A 17,809-nucleotide genomic window follows, 5' to 3' on the forward strand; every position below is an offset into this window, starting at 1 on the left:
TAGGAGGTGGCTTGGTCTGGAAAGCCAGGATGAGAGTCAGAGAGGAGGGGAGTATTCAAGGGACAGGATGAGGGGTGAGGGTCTGACCCTGAGGGCCAGGAGGCCCCAGCGAGGCTCAAAAAGACAGAGGGAGAGCTGTGGGCTAGCACTGGAGTTAGGAGGTGAGGCTCAGGGAGGCGGGTCCAGGTTTGGGGTCAGAGGCCTGAATCCAATCACATGTGCTGATCAGCTGGATCCTGCCACAGGCTCTGCCTCTGGGACCCCTGGGAGGGGCTGCCCAGATGAGGGACGGTGGTTCTCCAAGGGTCCTTCCTCCTCCTCCCCCTCCCCCTCCCTCCCCTTCTCCCTCCTCCCTCTCCCCTCCCCCAATGATGATGCTTTCCCACAGGGAGCAGAGGGACCTCCGGGGCCCACTGGCCAGGCTGGGGAGCCCGTGAGTATCAGGGACCCTTGGACACCTTGCCTGGTGCAGGGGACGGAAGTCAGGATCATGGGGCCTCAGAGCAGTGAAGCGGGGATAATGCTCCTACTTCCTTGCAGGGCCCCCGAGGACTGATTGGCCCCAGAGGCTCCCCTGGGCCTCCGGGCAGCCCGGTGAGAACGCCACTGTCTCTCTGCATCCGCATCCTGCTGCCCTCTCACCTTCCCCCGCATGCCCACTCCCGCTGCCTGCTCTTCTCTGTCCACTCACTTCCCACCGCACCGCGCAGTGTCCAGACGCAGGCTCCTGCGTGTCTCCCGTCTCACGGCTTCTCTCCCGCAGGGCGCGGTGGGAATTGACGGTGCGCCAGGTGCCAAAGGAAATGTGGTACGTGCTCTACCCTCTGACCCCATGACCGTCCATATCCTTGTCTGCTCCCATGAGCCCCTCCCCCCGCATCAGCTTCACGGACACCTCAACGCCGTGATCCCCTCCAGCTTCACCAAACCCCCCTTTCTCCCCAGGGTCCTCCAGGAGAACCAGGACCCCCAGGACAGCAGGGAAATCCCGGGTCCCAGGTTTGAGCTACCTTTCCCCACAATGTGGGTGGTGATGGCCAGCCCAGGTCACAGACCGCCCCCCGCCTCCCCAGCTGCAGCACTCGCCACCCCTTTCTCATGCCTTCCTTTACCCTCTTTTTTTTATGTCCCCAGGGACTCCCTGGCCCGCAGGGACCCATTGGCACTCCTGGGGAGAAGGTGAGTGACAGCTCCGGCTCCCCCTCCCCCACCCAGCTCTTGTTTCTGCAGGAAAAGCTCCCACCGGCCCCTTTTGTTAGCTCTGGATAATGACAAAGCACAACATTTCCTAAACAAGGCAGAGGGACACAGTGCCATTGTTGGGGAAGGGTAGGTGGCAAGAAACTGAAAACCACCAAAGCTAGCTCACACAAGGGGGTGTTGTCAGGGTCCAGGGGAACCCTCAGAAGCCGGTCATAGAAAATATCACCGAGACTCGTGGGTCAGGAAAGCCCTCTCTCTGGGCCCTGTGCTGCCAGCTTTCTGCCTGCCCATGCTTCTTCTCCCCTGGCAGGCACGCATTTCAGTGTGTCCTTACCCGGACTTTCACTTCTACGTGATCTTGAGCGGCTTTGTCACCAAGGCTCCTATGACCTTGTAGTTTCTTGACCCCAATCCAGCTGACCCCAGTTGCTCTCCGGTAAATTTCAGGAGAGAGTCTGACGGGCCCAGCTGGGTCAGTGGCCTGCCTCCGTTGGCGGGACAGAGGGAGTCACCTCATGCCGGCCATGGCCCTTCCCTCTACAGATGAAGCTGTGGGTGGGAGGGGCTTCTAAAGAAAGGGGTGTGGCTGGGGAGCCCCCACTTCATCATGGCGCACACTGTTCCTCCGTGCCTGGCTCACGCGGCCCAGAGGCAGAGGATTTCTGAGGCCCAGGGAGGCCGGGGGCTGGGGCAGAGCTGGGGTTAGATGTCCTGTGAGGGATCTGCTTGCTCTGGAATCCTGATGTGGCGGCATGTTCCTGGTGGAACCCGGGCGCTGAGACCCTCTGTCTCCTACTGTTCACTATCTTTCAGGGTCCCCCCGGACACCCGGGAATTCCAGGCCTCACGGGATCTGATGGCCCTCCGGTGAGAGCTGTGTGCCAGGAGGAGGAGGAAGAAAGGGAGGCTTGGGAATCTGGGTGGTCAATATGGGTCTCTGACGACTTAGGATGTTTTCCCCCCAGGGTCACCCAGGCCACGAGGGGCCCACAGGAGAGAAAGGGACCCAGGTAAGTGATCTGGAGAGAGGCTGGGCTGGGGATAAGGGTTGGTAAGTCAGGGCCAGGAGTCAGGGGCTTCTGAGGAGAGAGATGAGGGCCCTGAGAGCAGGGGAGGGGGGAGGACAGGATGGCACTAATCTCATCTTCTCCGCAGGGCCCAGCAGGGTCCGCCGGCCCGCGGGGGTATCCTGGGCCTCGGGGTGTGAAGGTAGGTGACTCGTCAGCATCGGCTTTGGGGAACCTGCTCCATCAGAAACACCTGCATGCGTGATGAGCGGAATCAGTCTGCCAGGCACGGTGTAGTGGGAGAGTGGGGTTTGGGTCTGAGTGGCCAGATACAGGAGCGTGTGTGTTACTTTGGAGCTGAACAGCCAAAGGACAGCATTCTAGTGTCGTCGTTGCCTTGTGGTTGGGAACAGTTAAGTCCACTTGAGGGTGAACCCATTTCACTGTGAGCACATATGCCACGTCCAAGGCCAGATCGGCACATTGTAGCCAGGCAGGGGTTGTTTTAAAGCTCAAGCCCAGAGTCACGCCATCTACAAGCACAGCGATGTGGGGACAAGCGGAGAGCCGCACTGTGGCTAAATAGAGGTCACCGTTGACTAAGAACAGGGACATGGGAATTCACATCTATTTGGTAGCCAAATCCAGTTACACTGTAGCCAAGTACAGGTACACTTTACCTGTGGTCTGAGAACGGAGTGCGGTGGTAGCCAAGAGGCAGCTCTTCACATTTTGCATCGTAGGCAAGTTTGGTTACACTCTAACCAGGGAGGAGGCTGTCGTGCAGCAGGCCACGGAGTCCTGTGGGTGGCCACGCTCAGTTACTTCGTAGTCAGGCGTAGTTACATGTAGTTGAAACCTTTGTGACAGCTGAGTCCAGTTCCACTGTCGCCAGGGCCAGAGAACAGGTGTTGCCAAGCTCAGTTACACTGTGGTCACGTGAGCCGCTCTGTACCTGGAGAAGGCCAGGCTGTTGTCAAAGCACAGAGGAGATTACACCCAAGTGCAATTTCACTGTAGTCCGAGCTCGGTTACACTGTGTCTCTCTGTGGAAGGAGACACAGTCATGCTATTGTCAAAACACGTCATTAGATGGTATCCTACTGTCATTTCGTTGTATCTCTGAGCTCAGTGACACGGTAGCCAAGTGCAGCTTTCCCTGGGGCCGGAGCCCAGAGTTCGGTGTGAGCGGCATCTGGGCTCGCACTGAGCCATCTCACTGTCCCCAAGCACAGACCTGCCTTGTTGCCAGGCACAGAGTCACATTGTAGCCAGTACAATGGGGAGCATTCCTTCGCCTTCAGAGTGAGGCTGGGGCCTGGAATCTTCATCCTCCTGCTCCTGCCAGGAGGAAATGTGGACACAGTGTCCCTGGAGATGGCAATGAATTACTTGGAAATTTGGCCTTCCCTGCACATCCCCACACAGAGGACCTTGGGAGGCTGCCAGTGAGAAAGGGCGGGAGGGAGCAGCTTCCCGCATACACACTAGTGGGCTGCCCCTACCCCACTTGAGTCCAGCATCCTCTTGGCTTTGGGGAACCTGCTTTGGGGGGCAGGGGACTGAGTTTGGGGCCCTCCTTAATTAAGCAGGGGAAGGACCTGAGAGCTTCTTTATTTTCCAGGGAACCGCTGGCAACCGGGGCCTCCAGGGGGAGAAAGGGGAGAAGGTGAGAAGGGAGGGGATTCCTTGTGGGGGAGCCCTAATACTGGGGCTCTGCCTGTGAACCTCCCCTGAACCCTGACCTCTGACCTTTGTACTCTCTCCCATTCAGGGAGAGGATGGCTTCCCAGGCTTCAAGGGTGATGGGGGGCTTAAAGGAGATCGGGTAAGGTGATCTCCTTTAGGTAGGTTTGGGGGACTTGGGGAAGACAGGGAGGAGGTGAGGTGGGGCAAAGACGGGGGGCTTCATGGAGTAAGAGTGACAAGGAATGGATTTGAGGGCCTCTCCTTTCTATTCCAGGGGCACCCGGGACCCCCAGGTCCCCGGGGAGAGGATGGTCCTGAAGGGCTGAAAGGGCAGGAGGGGCTGCCTGGTGAGGAGGGGCCCCCAGGCTCAGCTGGGGAGAAGGTGAATGGACCTTGGTTACCCCTCCAGTCTACCCTTCAGCTTTTCATTCTGTGGTCACAGCTTCCTGGCCTTTTGCCTTCTGCCCTCTGCCCTTTTCTCTCCAACCTCAGGAGGCTGCGACGCTCCTCACCATCTCCTTTGATTCCTCGCTCAGCATTACTGAGCAATGCCATGCGCACTACCTGCTTTTTGTTCCCATAGCCACCACATGCCGCAGGATTTGTTTTTTGGTTAATCCTCACCTGAGGATATTTTTCCCATCGATTTTTAGAGAGTGGGGGGGTGGGGGGAGAGGATCTCACCCTGCTGTGCCCTCCATATGCCCCAGCCGTCCTGCCCTCTCCCTCTGATGTCCAGGTTGCAATTTCTAAACCTTGTTCCACCATTCCTCTGTAGGGCAAACTTGGGGTGCCAGGCCTCCCAGGTTACCCAGGACGTCCAGGCCCTAAGGTAAGAAGCCAGGGGGCTGAGGGTGGGCAAGGGCAGGGTTCAGAGCCTGATTAACATCTGGGGGTCTGGGCTGTGGTCCCGGAGTTGAGCACTCCAGCCCTGGGTCATTGATAAACAGCATAAGGTATCGGCTTTGGTAACAGAGTTGGGCTCAAATACCTTCTCATTAGCTTCTATGTGACCTTGGGCAAGTCACCCCTTACTTGCTAAGTAACCCTGGGCAAGTCTCTCTCTCTCTCTCTCTCTCTCTCTCTCTCTCTCTCTCTCTCTCTCTTTCTCTGAATTTTTATAAGAATTTATTGGAACCCAAACTGAGGACAATTGCTGGGAAGCAAGATCTCAAATGCTCTCTGGGCAAGTTTCTTGAGCCCATTTTTTTTCAGTTGCACAACGGAGATGCCAGTGCTATTTATTTCATCCATTTGATTATAATAATGACAATATTTATGATAAAAAATTTATAGGATCCTTCTTACTTGGTGTGATTGAAATTGGTTTAAACAAAGTCAGCAAGGAGGAGAATCATAAAAAAGACATATCTTACGTATCTTGAATTAGTTATAACTTACAATAAAATGCACTTATGTAAAAATGTGCATTGCTTGCCAGTGTTTTGATGGATGAGTCTACTGATTAGACACGTCTTTCTGCCACAGCTACACCCATATTACATCATTAATGATTTATAGTTCTCGTTTATATAAAGTGGAGCAGAAGCTTAGGGACGCTTGGGAAGAAATCTCAGTGTAGATCCTTCCAGAGTTCCATGCTTTTGGCACAGTTATCCTGCCATTGCCTAAGTTGACAGCAATTTTTAAAAAATAAATTTTTATTGATTTCAGAGAGGAAGAGAGAGAGAGAACCATCGATGATGAGAGAGAATTATTGCTCAGCTGTCTCCTGCACCCTCCCCCCCCCCGCCTGGGGGGGGGGGAAGGGAGAGAGAGAGAGAGAGAGAGAGAGAGAGAGAGAGAGAGAGAGGTCTAGTCTCTTATTTAAGGGCAACGATCCCATTCGTGAGGGCTCCACTGACATGACTTAACACCTCCCAAAGGCCTCACCTCTGAATACTGTCACAGGGGGGAGTAGAGCTTCAGGTGTGAATGTTGAGGGGGGCTACCCAGCCCACAGCAGAGCGAAATCATCAGGAATCACAACGAAGACAGCTGACATCGCTGGAGCACTTACTGTGTGCCAGGCACCGTGCAGATCACTTTCTACACTGCACCCTACGGAAGCCTCCCAAACCCTGTGAGGAGGCTGTGGCTGGCTACAAACAGGGAGCCGGTTCCCAGGGCGTTAGGCCATTTTCCCAGGGCCACACAGTGGGGGGTCTGGGATCGCAAGCACCGTGAGAGGCAGGAGGGACGGCAGAGCCTGTGCTGTCTTCCCCGGTGGAGGGCAGAGCAGGAAGGGCTGCAGCGGGTTAGTTAACAGGCGAGGAGGCCCCAGGGCGCGAGGCAGCGGGGAATAAGACCGGAGCGCTGTGTCCTCGTGGGGAAAACAGATGTTGAATAGGGAGCAAGTGAATAAGGTCGTTTCAATACGAATATGATGGGGAAACTAAATAGGACAGTGCGGTAGACGGAGGGTGACTCAGAGGATGTGGTGGTCAGGAAAGTGGCAGGAAGCCAGCCGCCTGCGTGATGTCTAAGTGATGAGGAGTAGCGGCCCGTGGGGATGGGGGTGGGGGACGGGGGTGGGGGGGGAAGAGCATCTGAGGCGAAGGGAGCGGCCATGCAAAGGCCTCGCGCAGGAGCGTATCTGTATCCTCAGAGGAGGCCCGTGTGGCTGCAGTGGAGTGAGCACAGGGGCGGGGGGGGGGGGGGCGGGGGGGAGAAGAGGAGAGGAGGGCAGAAGGCCACTCTGGAGGAGATGGGCTGGAGGACCAAAGAAGCTTCTGGAATCAGTGGCCTGGAAAGGCCTGAAAGGATGGGATGGGGTGGTTGAATGGGGTGAGGGGCCAGTGTAGCCCACCACCCACTCTTCTCACCCCACCCCTTCTCTCCGATTCTCTCTACTCAGGGATCCACGGGCCTGCCTGGTCCCCTGGGGCCAATAGGAGAGAAAGGGAGGCGGGTGAGTCGTGAGGGGCAGGGAGGGAAGGGCTTACCTGGGCGACAGCATCCATGGCTGTGCCTGATGGGGGGGTGCTGGGTGTCTGTGTGCATGCCTGGAAGCACTTGAGGGCATGCTTCCTCCCATGTGCAATGCAGGACACATGTAGGTCACCCCGCCTGGCATTGCGGCTCAGGTGCCCCTGCATACATGTGTGCACGTGTGTCCTGTGTGCCTCTTAGTGCAGATTAGATGGGGTGGGGTTGGGTGCTGCAGCCTGTGGGCCTGTGACTGAGTGAACGGGGCATGAGCCTGCACACAGTGTGTGATTGTGGACATACATGTGTGTGAGGGGCATGCATATGTGTGTCAAAGGATACGATATACATGTGTGTGTATTTCTGTGTACACTGAGCGACTGTGTACACATGCATGCATTACTCTGCTCTGTGTGCATTGCTGCTGAGTAAATGGACATTGTGCATATGCACACGAGTGCATGTATGTGCTGTGCTTACCAGGACCACGTCTTCACATAAACCCATGCATGTATGTGTTTACATTGAGTGTGCACGTGGTCAAGGAACATGTTGCATGATGGACTTCACATGTCCGCCCGAGGCTGCGATCACCCAGTGTTTGTCACGACGGCATGCAGTCACGGGTGCAACTATGATAAATAGGTGTCCACGTGGACAAACATGCTTATATGTGTGGATCCTATAGGTGCAATCATACATGTCTGTGATTCTTGCGTGATTGTGTGTGTGTGTGTGTGTGTGTGTGTGTGTGAGAATGAAAGGCTTGTGAATAAATGGTGGCAGACATCTTTATAGGTCTGTGACTGGGTTCCTTTGTGTGTTTGTGTCATGTGTTTGCATCGTAACTCCCTTCTGCTCCCCCTCACCGGATTGATTTTCCAGGGGAAGGCCGGGCAGCCAGGACTGGAAGGAGAGCGGGGAGTGCCTGTAAGAAATGGAGAGCCCCCCCCCACAGGGTCTTGGGGGGCAGGGCTGGAAGGAGAGACTAGGAGAGGGGCGCTGGGGAGGTCAAGAGTGGGCAAGGAAGAGGATTTGGGTTATGTCGGTGTCCCTGGTGGGACAAGAGGGATGGGACCCAGAGGACTTGATCTCATCTCCTAGGCCCCCCACCCTCTCCCTTCTAATCTTTGCTTCTTTTCTATTCAGGGCTCCCGTGGAGAGAGGGGGCAACCGGGTTCCACAGGGCCACTAGGCCCCAAGGTATGGATGGGTGGGCGATCAGGCTCCCCAGGCAGACCCTCTGCCCAGGCTCCCCAGTCCCTCCCAGTTGAGTTTGTTCTGCGGCCTGAATCTCATTCACTCTGTCCTAGGGCGATGTGGGCCAGGATGGGGCCCCTGGAATCCCTGGAGAAAAGGTGAGTGTGAGTGTGTGTGAGTGTGTGTGTGTGTGTGTGTGTGTGAGTGTGTGTGTGTGTGTGTGAGTGTGTGTGTGTGAGTGTATGTGTGTGTGTGTGTGTGGGAGAGTGTGTGTGAGTGTGTGTGAGTGTGTGTGTGTGTGAGAGTGTGTGTGTGTGTGTGAGTGTGTGTGAGTGTGTGTGTGAGTGTGTGAGTGTGTGTGTGTGTGAGTGTGTGTGTGTGAGTGTGTGTGTGAGTGTGTGTGAGTGTGTGTGCGTGTGCGTGTGTGAGTGTGTGTGTGTGTGTGTGTTTATGTGTGTGTTTCTGGGAGGAGACAAATCCAGGAGGTAGGGAGACATTATAATGTTGCAGAAGACCAGAGAAAAACCAAGGGACACTTTAGAGAAAAGGAGTGACACTGTTTATTTACGCTGGCGGACTCAGGGAATAACTTTCCAAATCTGAGTAAAGTAACACGCAGGGGGCTTCTCTTTTATATCTTTCTGGAGTCTTTGTCCCGCAAATATGGATTATGCTTCCGGTCCTTTTCATGGGCTTTGCAAGAGGCCCTCAGGTGTTGGGGGTCTCCAGGCCGTATCTGATGGTCTGGCCTGGCGCCAGCGTTAATAGCCCTCCCTTCTGGGGCAGTGCACTGTCCACAGTTTTATGGCCTCTGTAACAGGTTCTGCAAGACCAGTTTCTGGGAAAGAGGTAGTGACTTAATTATAGGTTATCAAGAATGTACACTGGGCTGGCCGGCATGGATTCAGATTGCTAGTCGCCACCCCCCACCCCTCCCCCAAATATCAGGGTTACATTGGAATGAGCCTTTTAGGCTCCTCATTAACGCAGTGGAAAGAGCACAGCCTCTGAGGTCAGAGCCATGAGTTCAAGTCCTACCTTGGCCACTTACCTCCGTGTGACCTTGGGCAGATCACTGAACCTCTCTGGGCCTCAGTGTCCCCCTCGCACGATGGGACTAACCAGGGTCCCTACCCCAAGGGCTGCAGCGGTGAATGAAATGACTCTGTGTCGGGCCCTGTGCCTGGCGTGCAGAAGGCGCTCAGTGTGTGCTAGCTCTTGTCATGATGTGGACAGCCAGGCAAGGGGGTGAGTAATGACTTCTGTTCCATTTCAGGGCCTCCCAGGCCTACAAGGGCCCCCTGGATTCTCTGGGCCGAAGGGCCCCCCTGTAAGTGAACTCACCCCGGTGAGGGTGGGCGGAGCTGGGGCCTGGATAGGCTCCGTATTTGTGCCTCCACTCTCTCCCGCCTTGTCCTTCAGGGCCTCCAGGGGAAAGACGGGCGACCTGGGCACCCCGGACAGAGGGGAGAATTGGTGAGTGACCATTTGACCTCTGACCCCATTGGGCTTTCCATTTCTCTCCCCCGCCCCCCCCGCCCCATGTGACAGCTCCTTTTAATGTTTCTTCCCAGGGCTTTCAAGGTCAAACAGGCCCACCTGGTCCAGCCGGCGTCGTGGGTCCTCAGGTCAGAGTGGACCCCACAAGTTTCCCCAGTGTTGTACCAGTTGGGGGATATTTTGGGGGGAAGAAGTGGATCTCAGACAGACCCCCCACCCCAGGCCACCTCCGTTCAAGATGCGCCTTCTTCCTCTCCAGGGGAAGACAGGAGAAGCAGGGCCTCTGGGCGAGAGGGGCCCGCCCGGCCCTCCCGGCCCTCCTGGTGAACAAGGTCTCCCGGGACTGGAGGGCAGAGAGGGGGCCAAGGTGAGACCCTGCCTGTGGGAGACCTGGCAGAGGGGCCCCAAAGGCCCCTCAATGGCCCCATCGGGGGCTCGGAACTAGCCCCACAGGGGAGGGCAGGCTCACAGACTGGGGGCGACAACCCTCTCGGAGCCTGACCCTCCTCCTCTGCGCTCCTGCAGGGGGACCTGGGGCTGCTGGGTCCCCTTGGGAAGGAAGGCCCACCTGGACCGCGGGGCTTCCCTGGCCCCCAAGGAGCCCCAGGGGACCCTGTGAGTATCCTTTGGAGCCCTCTTGTGTGTGCTGGGTCTTGAAGCAGAGAAGGAAGTGGGGGGCTCAGGGCAGGGACATGGTGTGGCATCGTGGGGGGGGGCGACTGTGAAAATAAAGGCATGACAGCAGGAGGGACCTGGAGGAGACCGCGCCCTCCCCCAAACCTCAGTGCCTGGAAGGAGGTGGGAACTATGAGCCCCCCAAAGTGAAGACAGGACCTGGGGGGTACCTGGGGGGTGTCTTTTGACTGTGAATCATCTCCTCCTTCAGGGACCTACTGGTTTGAAGGGTGACAAGGGCCCCCCGGGTCCCACTGGTGCCAATGTAAGTGCAGCCCCATCTGCTGGGTAGGGAGCAGGGGGGAGGAACTTGGGGTGTCTGGGAAGCTGGGCGCTGTCATGATGAAGTCCACTGTTTTTGGAGTCAGACAGGCCTGGGCCACATCCAACTCTGTCACTCACTGGCCGAGCAGTCATGTCACTCTGAGCCTCAGTGTCCTCATCTGTAACATAGCCCATCCCATAGGTTATCGCATAACTCAACCGGATGACCGCCCTGACACATGCTCACTGTGTGCCAGACAAGAACACATAAAACCTCCTTTTTAGCCCTAGCTGGGTTGGCTCAGTGGGTAGAGTGTTGACCTGCGGACTGAAGGGTCCTCGGTTCGATTCCAGTCAAGGGCATATACCTGGGTTGCAGGCTCGATCCCCAGTGGGTGGCGTGCAGGAGGCAGCCCATCGGTGATTCTCTCTCATCATTGATGTTTCTATCTCTCTCTCCCTCTCCCTTCCTCTCTGAAATCAATCATTCATATATATATAACAAAAAGCAAACCGAAACCCTCCTTTTTCCTGGAGGTTACGTTCTAGTTGGGGAGAGGAGAAATGAGCAATGACGAATGTCCCAAAACAAAGCAGCAGAGAGCGAGGGGGGGGGCGGGGGGAAGAGCAGTTGAGACAGGCTGGTCAGGGAAGGCCTCCTGAGAAGGAGAATTTGAGTCGAGGCTGAGGAGGTAAGAAAGGAGCCCTGTGGAGGTGCAGAGAAAAGCATTCCGGGCGGAAGGGCAGCATGTGCAAAGGCCCTGAGGCTGGACCTTGCCCGGCTTATTGGAGGAAACAGCATGGAGACCCTGTGGCTGGAGGGGAGTGAGCGAGGGTGAAAGTAGGAGGAAGTGAGGGCAGGGAGGGGTCAGGGGCAGGTTGTGCAGGACCTGGTGGGCTGCCAGGAGGACTTCTCTTTTTTTTCTGTCTGAGGAGGAAGCCCTGAGGGCTGTGGTTAGAGGAGGCACTTGCCCTGACTTAAGTGTTCACAACGTCCTCTGCCTGCTTTTTGGGGAACAGATTGGATAAGAGCCGGTAATCGCTTAAACTCAGTGCTTGGCAGCTTGAAAAACCTCCAGAAAGGAGAACTTGTTATTGTTATTTTCCCTGACCCCTCACCCCTGTTTCCAGGGCTCCCCTGGGGAGCGTGGGCCTGTGGGCCCCGCAGGAGGCATTGGGCTTCCTGGCCAAAGTGGAGGCCAAGGCCCTGTTGGCCCTGCAGGCGAGAAGGGGTCCCCGGTAAGTGCCCTGCCCACCCCATTCCACATACCAGGACCCCGCTCCTGCCCTGGCCCTGACGTCCCTCCTCTGCTCCCACATCAGGGCGAACGTGGTCCCCCTGGCCCCACCGGCCAAGATGGGACCCCAGGGCCCCTGGGGCTTCCAGGGCCCCCAGGAGCTGCCGGGCCTTCGGGCGAGGAAGGGGACAAGGTGAGAGTTCGTGGAGAGGGAGGGGCTGGAGAAGGCGGGGGGAGGGGGGGCTGAGGGGGGGTGCTTCCTCATCCTGTTTCCTCTGCAGGGAGAAGTGGGTACCCCTGGTCACAAGGGGAGCAAAGGCGATAAGGGGGATGCGGTAAGTGGGGGCCTCACTTGCGGTGAGTCCTCAGGGAGGGGAGAGGGGTGTGGAGATGGGCCGGGTAGGGGGACGGAGGGGAGGGCGTGGAGCTTCCTCCCTCCCTGAGCCCCATCCTGACACCTGCGAGTCACAGAAGCAAGTACCTGAAATGAAGGGGCCGACGGAGCCGCTGGGGCCCGGAGGACGGGGAGGGCGCCGAGGCAGCTGCTCCCCCCTCTGCCGTTCCTTGGTGGCATGCTATTCTCTCTGGCTGTGACGCTGCATGGCTCTGAGGCATCGCATCCCCAGCTTCCCTTTGGCACTTCAGCCTCAGCTGCCAGAATCAGTCCCTGGTGCTGGTGGGATGTCTGGGGAACCGCCTGATGGGCCGAGCTTAGGACAGATGTCCGTGTCTGATCCCATCAGCTCGTGGCTAGGAAGACAGGGTGTGCTCGCAGCTGTGGCTTCCTGCTGGGGGCAGTGGGCAGGGGACAAGGATTGACATCTCTAGTGCCAACCCCCAATCTTGAACTTAAGGGATTTTCAACTCTGTTTCCTCCTCCAGGGCCCACCTGGACCAACAGGGATACGGGGTCCTGTGGGACACCCAGGCTCCCCGGTAGGTGCTCCTGGCTTTGCGACCACCCCCTGGGTCCCCGATGGGAAGGGACAGTGTCCTACACCTGGACTCGGGCCCAGACTCAATTCCAACCCTAATCTACTCCTCCATGCTGGCAACCAGTATGAACTCACCCCAGAACCTGACTCAATCCAGAACCTCAGCCCCAATCTCAACCCTGCTTGAGACCTTAACCTCAATCCCAACTCAAACCTTGTCTTCAAATGCCTCATTAGCCAAACCCTGACCCAGTCCTACCCAAACTCCAACCCCGACCCACCCTGCAATGCTGACCTCAAACCTGAGCTCAAACTTTGAATCTGGCCTTGGCCTCAACTCCAAACCCAGCCCTAAATTCCATCTCAACCCCATCTGAACCCTGCTCATGGACCCAGTGTCCATCTCAAAACTTTGACTCAACCCTTGAACTCATTCCCAAACTCTGACCCTGAACCCACACCCCTAACTCCAAACCTGACCTTGACCCTCCCCACAGTTAATCCCAACCCTGATTCCAACCATCAACCTCAGTCCTGACTTTGACCCTGAGCCTATTTCCAACCATTGACCTGGACCCCAACTTTGCTGGCCCTCTTCTCCCAGGGAGCAGACGGGGCTCAGGGACGCCGGGGACCCCCAGGCCTCTTTGGGCAGAAAGGAGATGATGGAGTGAGAGGCTTCGTGGGGGTGATTGGCCCCCCTGGCCTGCAGGTGGGTGTCTGAGTTTGGGGGTGTGGCCTCTGGTTCCCCACACCCTTTGCCCCAATCTTGCTTCTTTGTTCCACAGGGACTGCCAGGCCCTCCTGGAGAAAAGGGGGAGGTTGGAGACGTGGGGTCCATGGTATGGATAATGGGGGGGAGGGTGGAAGGGGGAGGGTAGTGGCAGGGTGAGGGTGATCATTAGATTGATGTTGGGGTTATCACAAGACACATTGTCACTTTAAGGGTCATGGGAGTCACAAGCATCAAGGGTGGTGCTTATGGTTACTAGAGCCTTTGGGGGGGGCATGGGGTCACTTGATGCTATTCTGACTGTCCCACAGGGTCCCCATGGAGCTCCAGGTCCTCGGGGTCCCCATGGCCCTAGTGGATCAGAGGTGAGGACTCTGGGCCTGGGGGAAGGGCATCGGAGGGGGGGGACATCCGTTTCCCAAGAAGCGGAGGTTGGGGTCCCAGGCTCACTTCTATCCCTGTTGTCCCTTCAGGGCTCTCCAGGGCTGCGTGGAGGAGTCGGCCAGCCCGGTGCTGTGGGGGAGAAGGTGAGAGAGAGAGGACAGTGGACTACACAGGGTTGGGGAGGCACAGCCAGTTCTGACTGGGGGGGGCTGTCCCGGGGAGCCTTTCCCTGTCTTCCAACACTGAACCCTCACTTTGCCTCCCGTAGGGTGAGCCAGGGGAGGCTGGAGACCCAGGCCTGCCAGGACCCCCAGGCATCCCAGTGAGTGACTATTTTCTGAGCCCCTGCACCCATCCCAGGAAACCCCTGGTTGCTGGGTATCTCAGGCCACCTTGCCCTCTGGGGAGTCCTAACTCACCCACTGACCCATGTCGGCACCCGGGCTACCTTGATGATAGAGCCTTGGGAGGTGCAGTGCTGCATACAGGCTGTACACTGCACAAGGGTGTGGGGCCGAGGGGTAGGTGGGGGCCCGGGTCTGACATAAGCCCTGGCTTGGGGATGAGCTTCCCACAGGGGACCCCTTTTCTAATTCACTGAAGGGTGGCACATGGGCTAGACCAACCTTGCCCATGACCTCTAGGCAACTGGACTATCCTGACCCCTGACTCCTGTAAGTCCTAGATCCCCTTGACTTCCCACCCTTGGGAAGTCTAGGCTACTCTGACCCCTGACCCCAGGAAAATCCCAGACCACCCGGATTCCTAAATCCCGGCATACGAACCTTGACCCCTGGAGAGTCCAGGCTCTTCTGACTTCTGTTTCTGCAAAGGGGCCCAAGGGAGAAGTTGGTGAAAAGGGGGACACAGGCCCATCTGGGGCGGCAGGACCCCCAGGCAAGAAGGGCCCCCCTGGAGAAGATGGAGCCAAAGGGAATGTGGTGAGTCCTGGGGGCGGAGAAGGGGGAGCTGGGGGAGGGGCACTCGTGTTTACTCCAACCGGCTCCGCAACCTCCAGCCAGGCGTCCTGTCCTCCAGGGTGCAGACTCTATGAGCAACCAGAACATGGCTGAATGAATGCTTCAATGGTTGATTGAATGAATGAATCAGCATGAAAATACAGTGGTTATATGTCATTGTGGGGGTGACACTTGCTTCCGCATGGAATCATTCTAACCATGCTGGGAATGGCAAGGACGAGCTTGGCGCTGATGTGGGATTTGCCGTCAGGGAGAGGTTGAGACCCTCCTGCCACAGTGTCGTCGGGGTGGGGGGGTGGGGGGGTGGGGTGGGGTGGGGGGGCACTCGGGGGCAGGGCAGTGAGAAGCTTCAGAGTCAGGGGGACCTCCATTTGAATCTCTCCACCCCACCACCTGCTGTGTCCCTCTGGGTCAGTTCCATCTGTGCGTCCTGAGCTGGGAGGCTACTGGGAGGATGAAATGAGATGACGCATGTCAGGTTCTTAGCTCAGCACCTGCCCCCATTAACCACTAGAATGTTCTCTCTACTGGGGCGGAAATGTTGTGTTTTGTTCACCACGTATCCCCAGCAACCAGAACTGTGCCTGGCACCATTTATCTGTTAAATGAATGGATGAATGAATGAATGTGCAATAATTCTGAGATGTGATTACTCATCATTCTGTGTTCCAGGGCCCCAGAGGGCTCCCAGGAGATCTAGGACCCCCTGGAGACCCTGGAGTTTCGGTGGGTGTGAGCCTTCCTGTCCCCATCAAATTCCCTAATTCTCACCCCCACTCACCCCCACAGGTTCCCACTCACCCCAACTTACTCCCATAAGCCCCCACTCACACCCACAGACCTGGTGTCCTCGTCTCCCCAGCCCCTGGACCTAGACAAGGTCACTGGAACAAATAACCTTCATTATCCTCTAAGCCTCACCCCACATTCTCATGTGCCCCATGAGCCCCCCCAACTCTGTTCCCTCCCTCCCACCACAGGGTCTAGATGGTCCCCCAGGGGAGAAGGGAGACCCTGGTGATGTTGGAGGACCGGTGAGTGAGGGAACAGGATGTGACGCTGGGAGAAGGGGCTGGGCTGGCAAGTAGGCGCATTGGTGGCCAGAGGAGTGGGTTACTGCGGTACCCAGGCCCTCGTAGGTGTGCCGGCTTTGCCTCTCTGGGGCCTCACCATGAATGTGAGAAGCTTGAGGGAGGAAGCAGGAGATGGCTGGTGCTGGGTGATGTTTGGGTAAGGCTGGCTTTGGGTCAAAGGCATCCTGAAACGTAGTCATGCTCAACCAATGCTAGCGAGTTCTATCCTGGTGTTATAATCTCCACAGGGTCCGCCTGGCGCTTCTGGGGAGCCCGGCCCCCCAGGGTCCCCTGGAAAGAGGGTGAGTGATGACCTGGCTCCTCGCTGCCCTGGCTCCAACCTTATCCCACTCACCCCCACAGACCCCCACTCACCCCCACAGGCCCCCACTCACCCCCACAGGCCCCCACTCACCCCCACAGGCCCCCCACCCCCACAGGCCCCCACTCACCCCCACAGGCCCCCACTCACCCCCACTCACCCCCACAGGCCCCCACTCACCCCCACAGGCCCCCACTCACCCCCACAAGCCCCCCACCCCCACAGGCCCCCACTCACTCACACAACCTCCCACTCATCCCTAAAGGGCCCCCTCTAACGGTCTCTCCCTTCTCAGGGCCCTCCTGGCCGCCTGGGTCCAGAAGGCAGAGAAGGGGAGAAAGGGGCCAAGGTGAGTGGTCCCTGCCCTGACCCCTCAGCCAGCACTTGGGCCATCAGAATGGGGAGGGGCCCGGTGACCGCCACAGGTGCCCCAGTTCCCTCCCCCTCCCTGAAGATTCTTGGTTAGCGGTCAGGAGGCAGGTGCACCCTGACTCTCTCTGCCCCCTCTCTTGCCCCATCCATTTTAGGGGGAGCCAGGTCCTGATGGGCCCATAGGGAGGACAGGCCCTGTGGGGGCTCGAGGGCCCCCTGGACATGCTGGGCCTGAGGGTCTTCGCGGGATCCCTGGCCCTGTGGTGAGTGGGGCGGGAACAGGGGTGGGAGTGGGGGGTGGGACCAGACCCCCCTGTGTGCGCACACTTTTAATTTCTCATCACAGTCGGGAGGGGCTGGCCCTGGGTGGGGGAGGGCGTCCACACCGGGTTCTGGCAGGGAGCAGTTCCCCATGTTCTGTTTCATCCCAGGGTGAACCAGGCCTCCTGGGACCTCCTGGAAAGACAGGCCCTCCTGGTCCCCTGGTAAGAGACTTCTGTGTCCCTGAGGCTCTGGCACAAGAACCGCTCAGTGACCATCGAATGACCGTGGGTGCTGATGACCCCTCACTGACTATCTGCAGGTCTCCCCTGACCATGTATACGATCTATCCTGACCACGTACCTTGATGGTCTACACTGACCACAGTGCCCCTCCATCTCTACAGGCCAGCATGACCATCAGTCTTGATAGTCTACACTGGCCACCACGCTGATCTCCACCACTGAGCATCCATATTGGCCATCCTCCAGCCAAACCCTTCATTACCCCTTGTCACCCCTCCTCCCTCTTGACCAGCCCCATGAGCACATCCCTGGTAATTCCCTGTGAACTCTGGGAAATTTCCCATTTGACCACCCGCCATCATCCGCAGGGATCTTAAGATTTTATGTTTGAGTCTCAGCAACTGATTCTCCTTCTCCTTCCAGGGGCCCTCTGGCCTCCCAGGGCTGAAGGGAGATGCTGGCCTCAAGGGGGAAAAGGTAAGAATACCTCCTTCCATTATCCCCCTCCCTCATTTACCTCCATTCCCATGGGGTCTCCTCTGTTCCCCAAATGCATTACCCCAAGGCTCTAGGAGAAAACCTCCCCGCACCCCCTTTTCTCCCTCCCCACACGCCTCCTGTGTCCTCCAGGGCCACATCGGATTGATTGGCCTCATTGGCGCCCCTGGGGAGGCTGGTGAGAAAGGGGATCAGGGGCTGCCAGGCGTGCAGGGCCCTCCTGGCCCCAAGGGAGAACCGGTGAGTGTATGTCCTGCCCCAAGTGGGAAGAATGTGTTCGAAGGAGGGGACGGGACGGTGGG

At 57.6% G+C, this 17,809-nt stretch overlaps 1 protein-coding gene across 1 annotated transcript in view; it reads left to right on the forward strand.

The window, feature by feature from the left end:
* Window positions 1–17,809, forward strand: part of COL5A3 (collagen type V alpha 3 chain) — a 37,739-nt gene that overhangs the window by 11,930 nt on the left and 8,000 nt on the right. The window contains exons 20-59 of the mRNA XM_059696882.1: window positions 389–433; window positions 541–594; window positions 764–808; window positions 946–999; window positions 1,135–1,179; window positions 2,017–2,070; window positions 2,169–2,213; window positions 2,359–2,412; window positions 3,835–3,879; window positions 3,985–4,038; window positions 4,174–4,281; window positions 4,678–4,731; window positions 6,757–6,810; window positions 7,713–7,757; window positions 7,977–8,030; window positions 8,141–8,185; window positions 9,304–9,357; window positions 9,450–9,503; window positions 9,602–9,655; window positions 9,787–9,894; window positions 10,053–10,142; window positions 10,414–10,467; window positions 11,598–11,705; window positions 11,790–11,897; window positions 11,986–12,039; window positions 12,587–12,640; window positions 13,244–13,351; window positions 13,428–13,481; window positions 13,684–13,737; window positions 13,846–13,899; window positions 14,025–14,078; window positions 14,590–14,697; window positions 15,409–15,462; window positions 15,717–15,770; window positions 16,058–16,111; window positions 16,427–16,480; window positions 16,659–16,766; window positions 16,935–16,988; window positions 17,433–17,486; window positions 17,640–17,747. Coding sequence (XP_059552865.1) covers window positions 389–433; window positions 541–594; window positions 764–808; window positions 946–999; window positions 1,135–1,179; window positions 2,017–2,070; window positions 2,169–2,213; window positions 2,359–2,412; window positions 3,835–3,879; window positions 3,985–4,038; window positions 4,174–4,281; window positions 4,678–4,731; window positions 6,757–6,810; window positions 7,713–7,757; window positions 7,977–8,030; window positions 8,141–8,185; window positions 9,304–9,357; window positions 9,450–9,503; window positions 9,602–9,655; window positions 9,787–9,894; window positions 10,053–10,142; window positions 10,414–10,467; window positions 11,598–11,705; window positions 11,790–11,897; window positions 11,986–12,039; window positions 12,587–12,640; window positions 13,244–13,351; window positions 13,428–13,481; window positions 13,684–13,737; window positions 13,846–13,899; window positions 14,025–14,078; window positions 14,590–14,697; window positions 15,409–15,462; window positions 15,717–15,770; window positions 16,058–16,111; window positions 16,427–16,480; window positions 16,659–16,766; window positions 16,935–16,988; window positions 17,433–17,486; window positions 17,640–17,747 — 2,565 coding nt within the window. The remainder of the gene's footprint in view (window positions 1–388; window positions 434–540; window positions 595–763; window positions 809–945; window positions 1,000–1,134; window positions 1,180–2,016; window positions 2,071–2,168; window positions 2,214–2,358; window positions 2,413–3,834; window positions 3,880–3,984; window positions 4,039–4,173; window positions 4,282–4,677; window positions 4,732–6,756; window positions 6,811–7,712; window positions 7,758–7,976; window positions 8,031–8,140; window positions 8,186–9,303; window positions 9,358–9,449; window positions 9,504–9,601; window positions 9,656–9,786; window positions 9,895–10,052; window positions 10,143–10,413; window positions 10,468–11,597; window positions 11,706–11,789; window positions 11,898–11,985; window positions 12,040–12,586; window positions 12,641–13,243; window positions 13,352–13,427; window positions 13,482–13,683; window positions 13,738–13,845; window positions 13,900–14,024; window positions 14,079–14,589; window positions 14,698–15,408; window positions 15,463–15,716; window positions 15,771–16,057; window positions 16,112–16,426; window positions 16,481–16,658; window positions 16,767–16,934; window positions 16,989–17,432; window positions 17,487–17,639; window positions 17,748–17,809) is intronic.

The sequence above is a fragment of the Myotis daubentonii genome, chromosome 5, assembly GCF_963259705.1.
Source record: "Myotis daubentonii chromosome 5, mMyoDau2.1, whole genome shotgun sequence".
In the NCBI taxonomy this organism is placed as follows: Eukaryota; Metazoa; Chordata; class Mammalia; order Chiroptera; family Vespertilionidae; genus Myotis; species Myotis daubentonii.